The following is a 12,993-nucleotide window of genomic DNA, read 5'->3' on the forward strand; positions in this document are numbered from 1 at the left end:
ACACACACACATCTTTGAAAATTACGTACACAATCATGATGGTCTTGAACTGGCGATAACCCTCCATTTGGGCACATTTTGACCTTGTGTCTTGAACGCAGCTTGCTCATTTCCTACCTGATAGTGTTGCCAAATCAGACTGAGGCCCCCGCAGACAAAATGGGCAAGTATTAATAGGCAAATTATTTATAAGCCTCGTTTCAGCCCTCTGGTGCTTTTAGCCACATCTTATTAAGAGCCATGGTAGTTTCAATCAACAGTAGAATTGAATGGAGTGCGTGCACGCAGGCACACACACACACACACACTCACACGTTCACACACACACAAAAACGCAGGTGTTTCTAGACAAATTAGCACACTTCATTCACATGAATACATACAGTCACACACCAGAGGAGCAGTAGAAGGAAAAGAGGTCCATAATGAGAAAACGTGTACATACCTTTGTGCGTCTCTGCTCATTCCTGTACAGTGTGTGTGTGACTCTCAGGGGAGTGGTTGGCAACAGCTTTTTCCTGCTGAGCGCGAGTGAAGGCTAACTAAACGAGGGGATGGGGGGCTGTGTGCGAAGGAAGCAGTTAGCATTTTTTTTCTGCCTCCCTTTTATTGTTAAGGCCTCACAGAGCGCCACATCAGCACTTTCCTCACACCGCCAGGACCAGTTGTTAGCGCGAAGGTGAAGTGATAGCTAATGCATTATGAATAGCTAATAGTAAAACCGCTACAATACAGGGCTGTATGCTGATTTTTAGCACGATCAGTTGGCTCGTAATGAGCGGGGGAAATTGCTGACCCCATTGATATGCGGCTGGTAGGAAGTGTATCATTTTTACGGTTCGGGGAAACTTTAATGATTGACTGTATATCTCCTGAGAAGTTTGAATCAGGTGGGGCTGTAAACTGAAAAGATGAGGGGGGGGACTGGATGTTCATATAGCTTAGTGGTTCTTGCACAAATGTCAGGGCCAATAAGGTAATGATGTAAAGGCCTACAGTAATGGCAAGGGGAAGCTATTAGCCTATTTGTCTTCTATTATTGCTCCTATTTCTGTGTGATGGTGATGGCTGTGCATGTTTGTCATCTTAATATGATTGTCATATTAGCTTAACAGTTGCTCATATCCATTTCTTCTCTCCTCCTCTCACTTCTTGTCTCATTCACCTGTTCTTTTCTCCTTCTCCTCTTACCTCTCTTCTCATGAGGATACTTCTCTTTCTTCCCTTGTCTCTCTTTCCTTACCCTCTACCCTGTATCCTCTATCCTCTCCCGACTCTGTCTGCCTCTCTTTTACTGCTGCTCTTTAGTTGCTCACGTAAGGACCGTTGTGAACGAGCAGGAGAGCCCCAGAGGTTTGCGTCCGACCAAAGGCAGTGTGTGGAGCTCACCGTTCAACCAAAAAACATTTCTGTCACCATGTCTGAAGTCCAGGTATGTCTTCCCATGTCCATGGACTCAATTGTAGTGGAAATGTATCACCTTGAAATCACAAAAACAACATCAACAGTCTAGAAAGGTATAAAACGCACACTTGAAAGACTTAAGCTCCTCTCATAGATCTAATCAGGCAGCTACACATCACATGAGGACAATTTTTTATTCCGGTGTTGTAACAATTCAAATTAAAATACATTTTTAAGAGAGAGGAGTTAATCTTTGGTTTTAAATCTTTGAAACGCTTACAATAGCAAACTGGCACATGACTAGAGAAAACAATAACAGAAAAAGGGAAACAGCAGCACACAGATCACACAGCGCATCTGTAAGTGGATGTACATTATGTCATTGCTGTGATGCTTACTACAATCGGTAATGATGTGGACATTTACATTCACATCCAGTCATGAAAATCTATGGAAAAGTCATGCTTTTACACCAGCAATGCAACTTTTGACAATGTACATGTGGATTTAATTAGGAATTTGCTTTTCTCAGTTGTGCCAGCTATGTCATGCAAATCTGTAAGTGTGTAAGTGTGTGTGTGTGTGTGTCAGCTCTCATTCTGTCAGTGGCTTCTCAGTGTAACCACATAGTTTTTACTGATTACACTTTCTTTCTGCACATTAACACGTACACATTAACCTTGCTGTAATAGCTGCTGCTGCGACTGACGCACGCACAAGTGCTCACCCTTTTTTTTATTCCTGGTTCTGTCACACATACACATACCCAAAGCTTCACTCACACTTCCCTCTCTCCCCCTCAACGCCCATTAACCCTCATGTCATATCTTATAACAATCCATGTACACCATGTCCTTCCATTGATCTTGTACTGATTGTCTCCCTCTCTCCTTCTCCCTAGCTGGTCCTCGAGGCTCGTAATGTGCCCGATCTGTCAGCGGGGGTCAACTGCTCCTTCGAGGACTACGTGGAGACGGAAGGACAAATCCAGGGTGGACACATCTTCTGCCTGTCTCCCTCCATCCGGGACGTCATCCCAATCACAAGGAATAAAGGTCGGGACAGGAAGGGCAAAGGGTGATGAAGTCATTGGGTAGTGAGGTCATTGGTGGTAGACGGGGTGGGGATATAGGGTGACAGTTATGGTGACATATGTGAGGAATTTAGTAATGAGCTCTTTATGTTTGCACTCCTTATTCTGTGTGACACTTTTTGTGTTTTGTTTGTCCATCATCAACCCATCAACATGAGCTGATGTCTCCTCCTAAGTTCTAGTTCTTTTTGTACAGAGGAATTGGAGAAGTCTCGAGCTGCGCATTGACCAGAACAGAATTTTAATGTTACTGGATGATTTGCTTAGTCTGTCTATATTCAGAATACCTTGTCACCACCAATAACGCTTGCCCATTTCCCTTTCAAAGCCCCAAACACAACTCTGCATTTTCTACTGGAAATAGAACTGTTTTTGAATTCCCATTATCATGCATTATGCACCGTTGTCAGTTTCACTCTATTTACTTTTTTCTATCTAAACGACACTGGTTACGCCTCTAACTTCTTTTCAAAGCAGTATCTTCAGTGTGGTTTATCGTTATATTTAAAAATATCTGCATCCTTTTTTTTTTTTTTTTTTTTTTTTTTTTGCAGCGATTATGCACCTGTTTCATGTCCAATTCTGTCACACCACAAAGATGATAAAAACTTGTTTGCTACCTGCATTCAAAGCACTGAAGACATGTCAGATAGTGCGCTCGAAGTTTTCTCAAAGCGACATCTCAGTAGTTCTTCAACTGAGCCCATTATGCCCCATTATGAGTTCTCATCAGCTCTGGCATCCAAACACTGATTGGTGCTGCTATTTTTAATGCCACCCTACTGTGGCTGTGACATGAGTGGTGTGTTGCTAAGCTACAGTGTTTCTCTCGTTCTGTGTGTGTGTGTGTGTGTGTGTGTGTGTGTGTGTGTGTGTGTGTGTGTGTGTGTGTGTGTGTGTGTGTGTGTGTGTGTGTGTGTATTATCTTTTGAGGTCACACAAGTGAAATGAGAGTTTAAAGTGTGCCATATCAGTAAATCTGTTGTTCAATGTTATGTACACCCAATAAGCCAGAATTATTCTTTATTGAATAATTTTTTGAAAGTTTTTGACATATGTGGTATGTGTGGTATGAATTTAAAGCAATCTGTAAAGTAAAACTGTAAAGTGTACAGTGCTGTGAAATAATACTTTTATCTACATCTGTCATTATGATTCAGGTGACAAGCGAGTGGTGAAGCTTTATCTGAAATCCAAAGAGACGGGCAAGAAGTTTGCCAGCGTCGACTTTGTCTTCTACAACTGCAGCGTCCACCAGTCGTAAGTTACGATTGAATTATTTGATGATCCTTTGCTAATTTGTGTTTGTCTTGTTTTAGTTTTTCCCTTCTTGCTCTTTTGAGAGATGGTCTCTCTGTCCAAACTCCCCATGGGCTGTCTCATGTTATGAGATACAGTTAGACATACACACACACACACAAATATCCTAACCCCCTTCGACGTCCACAGGAGGCTTACGTTACTGTTGCAGTGAAAAATCGAACGTGCTGTATATGAGGAACGATTGGGATATGAGATGGTAATTCTAGTCTTATTATCGTAATCCACGACACACACTAATGATACCTCAATGATTAATTCATTACACAATGGTCCGCAATACTGCCTCCCAATCATACACTCTAACCTCATTTATAACCTCTTCCCCACTTGATAAAACAAATATTTCCAGCTTTTTTGAGCGCTCAGATAATCCGTCTGGTACTTATTTACACAAGACAGACAAAGGCAAATACCGTCAAACGGTGAATGAAATCTTTGTGCCATTTCTGATGTCTCCTTCACACTCCAGATGCCCTCAGCTTTTCTGCCCAATCGCAGTTCACTGCCTCTCCTAATCCACCTTCTGCTGAAAATCTCCACCACCCATAGAGCCACACGCCTAGGTCAGTCCTACCCTGAGCCCGATGCACCCTGCCAGGGTAAAAGAATCCTCCCAAGTCCTCCACCCCGCCCCACACGATACCCCTCCCTCCTGTCCATCCATGGCTGATCCAGGGGAGGCTAAAACGTCTGCTGGGGTATTAGCCTCGGGGCAGCAGATGGCTCGGAGGCCCCTGGGGTACCGCAGGGCTCCATCCTGGCTTCCCTCTGGATGTTAGATGAGCCTCCTTCGAGGATTGTCCGCAAACACACACACACGTACACACACGCACGTAGACATGCACAGCCACACCTCTCCCTGCTCTGTCACTTACAGCTCATTGAAGCCTTAAACGCCTCTGACACCTAATCCGGTACCGTGAACTTTAACCCAGCTCCCCCGTTTCCCTGCCCTCATACACAAATCCCCTGCCGCAACAACGACGATTAGCTCAGCTGGTTAAGGGTGTGGTGGTTTACAATGTCAACTCACGGTTAATTCATCTCCCATAAGGACCCCGTGATGTTTGCTCTAACTCTCTGTGCCTTTTCACTGTTGAGGGTCCAAGATGCAAATCTTTTGAGTACAAATTGCCTCATGTTCAAATAGAAAACACACAATTAAAAGAAAGGCATTGACTCATCATGGATCCGTTGAAATGTTGAGTCAAATTAAAGATTACAATATATCTCCTAATATGGAAGTGAGCTCAAACCAATTGTAAGAATCGCACGAGAAGTGACGCAGACAAGAGAGTCACCCATTCGAGGATATTACACCAATGAACTGATTAAATCCGATCCAGGGCCGATCTCATATAGCCTCCGAGTGATGTAATGGACGCTTTTAATGAAGTTACAGATATGGCATGTTGCATCTTCGGGCAGCGACTCTGATGGCGAAGAGAGATGCTGAGATAAGAATTCCATTTGGAGCTGACACTCTGGCCCGCATACCCGCGGTGCCCCCCAGGCGTCAGTGTGTGGTGTCTGATGAGATCAGTCTGGTAATGTTATTGGCGTAATGACTTCGGGCCCACACGGCCACATGCAAGTCTCTGTTTTCAGAATGCTTGGTCATTCTTTACAGAGCCGAGTCTTTCTCTAATGGGCTTAGACTCAAAATACTGCTGGCTTTTACAGGGTGAGAGACACAGATGTTCTCGAAAACACACAGAAGCACGTTTCCAAGCAGAAGCAATATTCCGCCACTACATGTACTATTGCATTCAGTTCTCCCGACAGCGCCCGACATTGGAATTGCCCTATCTTGTTTCTTAATAGTTTACACTCACACACCGTCACCCAACCTCTATCCCAAAAAACACACACCCCTCCTGCTTATTTACTCAACTGATTACGTCAAGGCCCTTGCCTTTTCAAAAATGCCATAAATTTGCATAGTGATATTAATCTAATTAGATTTCCCACTGTTTCAGTTTAAGGGTTGCCGAGATTGAAATAGAAAATCACCCACAGCCATGATTGCTCCTTAATTAAATATTTCCATAAGCTTTCTCTCATTCCGCAGCCCTCCATTTATTAAAGATTGGGAGGATAGTCTGGCAATGAATTGGGGTTTGAATGTCTGTGTTACGCCGTATGAAGCACCTATGCACCTATTCTCGCTATGGTTAATGTGGCTTGGATAGTCACCGGGTCATTTGATGTGTGATTGAGGGTGCTCATGAGAGAAAAAAGTGCATTGAATGCCATAGAGAATGTCACAGTTTTTTTGATAGAGAAGAATGTAAAAAGTGTGGATCCAAGGAAAACAGAGAAAATGAATGCAGAGCTTTGAAAGAACTACACAGTGAATTTTAAGCATTTTGTTTTCCTAGTGCTGCCACAATTTCTGACCCTATGATACACATTCAGAAGGCACTCTTTTACCGTAAACTAAACACTCAGACATTCATCAATAAAATTATTTGTGTGAATATTTGGCCCTCGGTGTTTTATCAACCTCCCTGAATTTTAAAGGGATCCCGTAATGATAGGACAGACTATTGTAGAAGACCATTAAATTATTCACCTCCACTCCTTTTGAAATGAATAGTAGCCAATAAATAACTCATTTTGCCAAGTGCAGGAGTGTCAAACGCACCTCAGGATTATAGCGGATTATATTTAGCACTCCAAACTGACCGAGGAGGGGGGAGAGGAGGAAATCACAGCCTATTGTGTCAGGCCTGAAAAAACACTACTGCTCTAAAGCTAGCGTAGCTCGATTAGCATCTGAATATGAACGGATTAAATTAGCATTATGAGCGTGGCCATACGGGGAGCGTGTCTGCAGCCACTCAAAGCCTCTGAGTGGCTATGGATGATGGCGAGTGACGGGAAGGGGGAATAAGGAGATACTGGGGGGTCTGAAAAAATTAGCCCACCCCTGGACAAGAGAGAAAAAATTATTGAACGTCCCCATGTGGCCCTGGGTGGGCTTTTCCTTAAAAGGGTTTGCACCCAGGCTAAAAGAGAGGTTTTGAGATCCTAAGGCGGCTCGTGACAGGGGGCCCTGGTTACTTCAAGGAACCAAAGAATGAGCAGTAGGGGGTTGTCAGACAGGGCCTAATGCTGGCCTTGGGTGGCACACATAATGCCACCTTCTTCTATTTCAAAGGGCATAATCATAAAAGTCACAGAAAGTTAGCAGTGGTTACCTGCTGATATTTTGCTCGTTATTTCAAAGTCACTGGTACACTAACAAGGTTGATTTGACATGAGTAAAAGATTAAAGTCAGATATTATCGGGGCTTAGCGACAGATGTGTTGACGGGTGTTTGGATGTGAACTACTAACTATACATTGTGCTGTTGCTGCTCGGTTCTGGTTACCTGCTGTGTTAAGTTGGTGTTGTACTGTATTTTGATGAGCGCTAATCCACTGGTGGGCCCCCAGCGAAAAAAAACTCTTTGACATTCAAAGAAGTGATTGTTGCCAAGCTAAAAAAAAAAAAAATACCAGTAAGCCACACAATGAACTTGGCTAAATTGCCTTGTGTTCATTTGTCTTGCATCAGTAACATCATTTGTTCTTTTGTTCTGTGTTGCTCTTCTGTTTCTCACCAGCTCACTTGGGACAAAACATTGATCTAAAACCTCAGATCTTTGAATCTGTGCTACAGTGACCAGATGTCCCAGTTTGTCCGGCATTGTCCTGGTTTTAGGCTGGATGTCCCGAGTCCCGACAAATATCTGTAAAACACTAAAATGTCCCAGTTTTCAACATTCATTTCCAAATTGTCCCAGTTTTCATCACTTTTAAAATAATTTTCAGGCTAACATAAATGTTTATCAAGTTCTATCCAGCTCATTATTACCTAACCAAATATAAAAACATAAACACTGCACCACGCGTCTGAATTCAACACTTATTTGTCTGTATGTGTGTCAGTCAATCAATGTGTCATTGTCAAGACTGTTGCTAGACTATGCCGCTTGCGGCTCTTTCTGACAGAACCTGTCAGTATGCTAACGGTTAGCCATCATGCCGAAAGAAAGTCAGTCTTTTCTAAAGAGCTCCAGGCATACTCCTTCCTTTGTAAAGTACCCGGCAATGAAAATGCTGCGTTCTGCACACACTGCAAGAGTACATTTTCGGTTGCACATGGTAAAATCCGATATAAAAGATCATATTAAGACAGCCAAACATAAGCAGTGGTTTCCCTGAGAGCTAAGAGCTCCAAAAAAGAAACTCTAACTAAGAAGAAAGACTGCAAAGCGTAAAGTACCCGGAAATATTCTTAAAGGTAACTTTCTTTCTCGGTTTTTGTTATTAACAAGATGCAATTGTGATTTAATGTTTTGATGTTTTAATCTTTGTGAACTCGCGAACAGCTTGTGGCATAGTGGCACAAGAGATTAGCAAGAGATTAGTACCTTGTTTTGTTAAAAAAAAAAAAAAAAGGCGCTGTCCATGGTGTTGAAAGGTGTGCTCGGTAGGTGTGCAAAGAGCTGAAATAATTGTCCCCCTTCCTGATGAAAACACCTATGGTGCATGCACAAGCACATACGTGTGCATGAACGTGCCGTACACATAAGGGTCCCAGTTTCAAGGTTTGAAAAATATGGCCACCCTAATCTATGCACTGTATGCTAAGCTAACCTAGCGTAGCCTAATCGCTTTCCCTCCATTTGTTGGCAACATTGACAAATCTCCTATTTGCTCTTGTGTGGTATTAAGAGGCCTGTTATTTCCTTAGCCACACATCCCTCATTCTAAATGGACAGCTTCTCTCAGCACAATGCTAAATTGGTCAATTAAAGCAGCAGTGGGATTGAATTAAGCTCCAGCCTCTGATCTCGCTCAGAAGGAGGGGTCTGGGCTGGAAACGATCGCTTAAAGTGTGCACCTAACAAACGAGCGGCCCTAATTGATCCAAATGAATCCACGTCAGGGTTTGATGGATTCGTATATGTGCTCCATCTCAGAGCTCTAGAGTTAAAGCCCTCATTTTTCATGCGGATGAGGGGAAGGGTAACTGGCATTTTACACAGGGTTAAAACACACTTGAGAGCTTGTTGGGAGTGTGCTCATAGCAGTTCAGACAGATGCGCAAATTCACACCTGGCAAATGTGTTTGAATACAAATCAGGCTGCATGTTGAGCATCTATATGCACTCTTTTATTGTTATGGATCGAGACTTGCTTAACTTGACTGCATTAAATGTCATATTTTATTATATTTCCAATAAACCATATGCTCGCACAATCCATGAATGCTAAATGAGTCACACGAAAAGAATTCTGAAACTGAACTACATGTTGAAGACAAAAGGCTTTACTAAGCTTTTGTAATGAAATGAAACCATTTTATTTGTGTACTCATAATGGCTACATTAGATAATGCTACATGCATAAATGAGATACAGAGTAGCGTCTCTCGGGGGCTGAGAGGGGACCAATAATATGAAGCAGTGTTGATAAACTGTTCACTTGAAACTGTCTGGCTCTCCTCTATGGGTCCCCTTAGATGTGTACACACACACACACACACACACACTGCCCAACTTCCAACCTAATGTTTCCTCCCTCTCCCATGAGGCTCCCACGCAGAGCCCCACAGGCTACACCCCCCCCCTTTCTATTTTCTCTCTCCCACGATACCTGGCGTCTCCACCTCTCTCAGGGAAATCCACCTGCTTTTGATCTCTCTCTCTCTCTCTCTTTCTCCCGTCTTTTTCTTTCAGCCTGTCTATCTGCACCTCGCCTCTGCTAAAGCAGGTGAATTTAAAATGGTGGAGCACTCTTAGCCCCGCGGATGAAAGAGAGCTTTAGACAAAGAACAGGGGGGAGAGCTTTTTAAAATGAGACGGCAGCGAATGAAAGGGATGGATAGATAGACAGAGAGAGAGAGAGAGAGAGGCAGAGATGGAGGGACAGAAAGAAAGGCTCAGGCCTGAATGGATGGAGAGAATGATACAGCAGGGGTATAGAAAGAGGGAAAAGAGGTAAAATATATGCAGAGAGTAGGCCGATTGTGAGGGAGATCATTGAACAGTTAGAAGAGGGTGGGGAGTGATGAATGAGGGATGTGAGGGGGAGAAAGAGGTTAAGACAGTTGATAGATAGGATGGAAGATGAGGGGGATGAAAGGTTAGAGGATTCCAGACAGGGTGGGAAAAAGTCCAAATTTGACAGTGGATGATAAATAGACATCAGGATAGCATCCTGATTCAAAGGCAGGAAATTTGAGAAAAAATTAATAGTTAAGTTAAAAAAGAAAAAAAAGACAAATAATACAGTAGCTTACATAATAGCATTCAGTATATCCTGTGTTATGCTGTACCAGTCAGTACAGTGCTCAGTCCGATTATCACATAAAGTATAAGATGTTACAAAGTCTGTATTTTTTTTTTTTTTGTCCCTGGTAAATTTTACAAAATCACACCACCTCATTCTGTCCTGTTTTTGCCGTCACTCTGCTTTGTCAAATGAATGCAGTAAGATAAATAATTTAGACTCAAGTCAGAAAAGCTTCCTAACCGTCACCTCTCATCTCTCTCTGTTCCAGCTGCCTCTCCTGTGTAAACGGCTCCTTCCCGTGCCACTGGTGCAAGTACCGCCACATGTGTACCCAGAACGCCAATGACTGCTCGTTCCAGGAGGGACGCGTCAACGTTTCTGAGGTAAGATTCACGCTGCTGATTCATACGTATTACTGTCGTTTTTACAGCCATAATACAATCCTATGTGTTTTCCTCTTGACACAAGTGTGAAATGTCCAAAATGCAGCCTGAGAGATGTGGTTTTCTTGCTCAATGTATCATATAACCACATTTTTTATACATACACTGACTGTAGCTCTGATCATATAGTGAAAGCTTGATGTTCTCCCACATGCAAATACAAATTATAGCAACATTTTGGCACAAATTGTATTCGGCTGCGCACACACCTTTACCCTCACACCTTCTGTGGCTTTCGCCTCGGGGGTTTCCTCACATCACCCTGCTGTGTGTGTCTGCTGTCTGCATGTGTAATAGTGGCTCTTGGCACAGTGACAACAGCTTGTGTACTGTGCAGCAATAATTTTGTCGTGACCCATAAGGCCATAAGCAGGCCGGGATGAATGACTACCCATAGAAATACTGCCTTGTTCTTACATAGCCAAATGCTGCATTAGCATAAAAGCTAATATCAATCGTGCCGAGTGGCGGCTACAGCGGGTGACATGCGAGGCATAAAAAGTGTTTGTCAACTGCTGGAGTGTATACAAGGATATTAGTGATAGACACACAGCCATGTTGTGTTTTCACTGTGGTGTTCTCATATATTATGAGATATATGTATCTCATATATAAATATATATTGTGGCTTTCTTGCATATATTAACAGGCACAGAAAAATCCATTCAATGGACTTAGGGATGTAAATCCACTGCACTCCCAAGTGACTGACAGTCATGCCTGTGCTTTATCTGATTGACGCCACACACACACAAATGCACACACAAATACACACACTATCTCCTTATGTTTGTGGCCTGACTCTCCCTGTTATCTCTATGCAGATTAAAGCCTCCCTTGTTCACCGGCCTTTATTAATTGGTCAACCTTTATCCAATTACTTTCCCCTTTATCTCTTCCCTCAACCGGCGCCGCGTAGAATCCCAAACATGAGCATGCTGAACCACAGCCTCGGTGCTTGTCCAAAACAACACACGGACCCAGCCTTCACGGCTCACGGAACTAACGTTAGCGGATTAGTGCGCCCATCTGCAAGACATGGGGAGAGCGCTGGCTAGCACACTCTGAGCTGAGAGAGGCCAGAGGGGCAACGGATGGATAAACAGGAAAGGCCTGCAGTGATGAAAGGAAAAACAGAAAAGCAGGATGCAGAGCACAAGTAAACATATAAACTGGAAAGGAGAGGAGGTCGTATGAATACCAGACGAGGCAAAGCATGTATCAGAGTAAAGTCTACATCTGTCCACAAATGTAAAATACAACTTTAGGGTTGATAAGATGATATCATTTCCAGAAATATCTCCTGGTTTACAGCATAGTTGTCCAGAGAATATGTATAAAGACATTTTGGTGCAATGTGTTTCAAGGTAGAAGCTTAGTACAAACCACGATGGGCAAGAACAAAGAGAGACAGCATGTCAAAGGGAAAGAGACAATTGGATGGAGAGGGAGATGAGGAGATTGAGAGAGTGGAAGAGTGAAGGAGGCAGCAGGAAAGAAGGGATAGACAGACCGGCTGACAGTGGCATGTGGACAGAGAGACCTCTTCTGTCACCTCGTCTGCCCAAGAAACCACCGACCACATGCTCCACTAGAGATCTATCATCTGCACTGTCACACACACACACACACACACCATAGACACACAGCTACGATACTTTGTGTCTTTCTTGCACAAAAGTGTAAACATTCTGACAGTGACACACACACACACACACAGAGTCATTCATCATCGTTCTCCTAGCTGCCATATCCATTAGTTGCGCTCTCAGTGCCCCAACAAGTACAGCTCTTCCTTTAGGCTAGACTTATCCTTCTCTTCTCCAGGGCCCATTTCTCTCTCTCTCTCTCTTTCTCTAATACATCCCTCCTCACTTTGATGCTCATTCACTTCATCTTTCCCTCTTTTTCTTCACCTTCCTTCCTCTTGATTGTGGCTTATATATTGTTAAAGAAAGGAGAAAGCTCTTCCCTAACACCACCTGTTTTTGCCTCTTTAGCTGCTGGTGTAGTGGGAATGGGTTGGCATGCCATCAGAGATATATGGCCTCGTTCAGACTGCCAGCCCAAATCCGTTTTTTGGCATATCCAGATTGTATCCAGATTGATTTTTAGAAAGTACAGATGTGCCTCAGTCCAGACGCTCTAACTGCTTAAATCGGATTTCAGAGTGTCTTTTGCGTCACTTGCAACGCAAAACACACAACGATGACTTCAAATCCAGAGTGACGGAAGTGCATCGGAGCGGCTGATGAATCCATGCTGCTACTAGCAGAGCGATATGGAGGACAACACAGAGAGCAACAGTCAGGCAGACGCTGAAATAAATTGTCTGCTGGCACTTTTGGGGGATAGCGGATCTCAATTTCTCATGCCTCCCTGTTGGAAACCTGCGTCACCAATGTACGTAGTTACCGACGCCTACGTCGTTACCACAGTAAC

The 12,993-nt window shown here is 43.4% G+C and overlaps 1 protein-coding gene across 4 annotated transcripts in view; it reads left to right on the plus strand.

The window, feature by feature from the left end:
- LOC122980395 (plexin-A1-like) overlaps positions 1–12,993 on the plus strand; it is a 192,211-nt gene that overhangs the window by 107,032 nt on the left and 72,186 nt on the right. For all 4 annotated transcript variants that reach the window (XM_044348347.1, XM_044348349.1, XM_044348348.1 and 1 more), the window contains exons 6-9: positions 1,309–1,432; positions 2,306–2,459; positions 3,658–3,757; positions 10,377–10,491. In XM_044348347.1, the coding sequence (XP_044204282.1) occupies positions 1,309–1,432; positions 2,306–2,459; positions 3,658–3,757; positions 10,377–10,491 (493 nt within the window). The remainder of the gene's footprint in view (positions 1–1,308; positions 1,433–2,305; positions 2,460–3,657; positions 3,758–10,376; positions 10,492–12,993) is intronic.

This window comes from Thunnus albacares, chromosome 4 (genome assembly GCF_914725855.1).
Source record: "Thunnus albacares chromosome 4, fThuAlb1.1, whole genome shotgun sequence".
Taxonomy (NCBI): Eukaryota; Metazoa; Chordata; class Actinopteri; order Scombriformes; family Scombridae; genus Thunnus; species Thunnus albacares.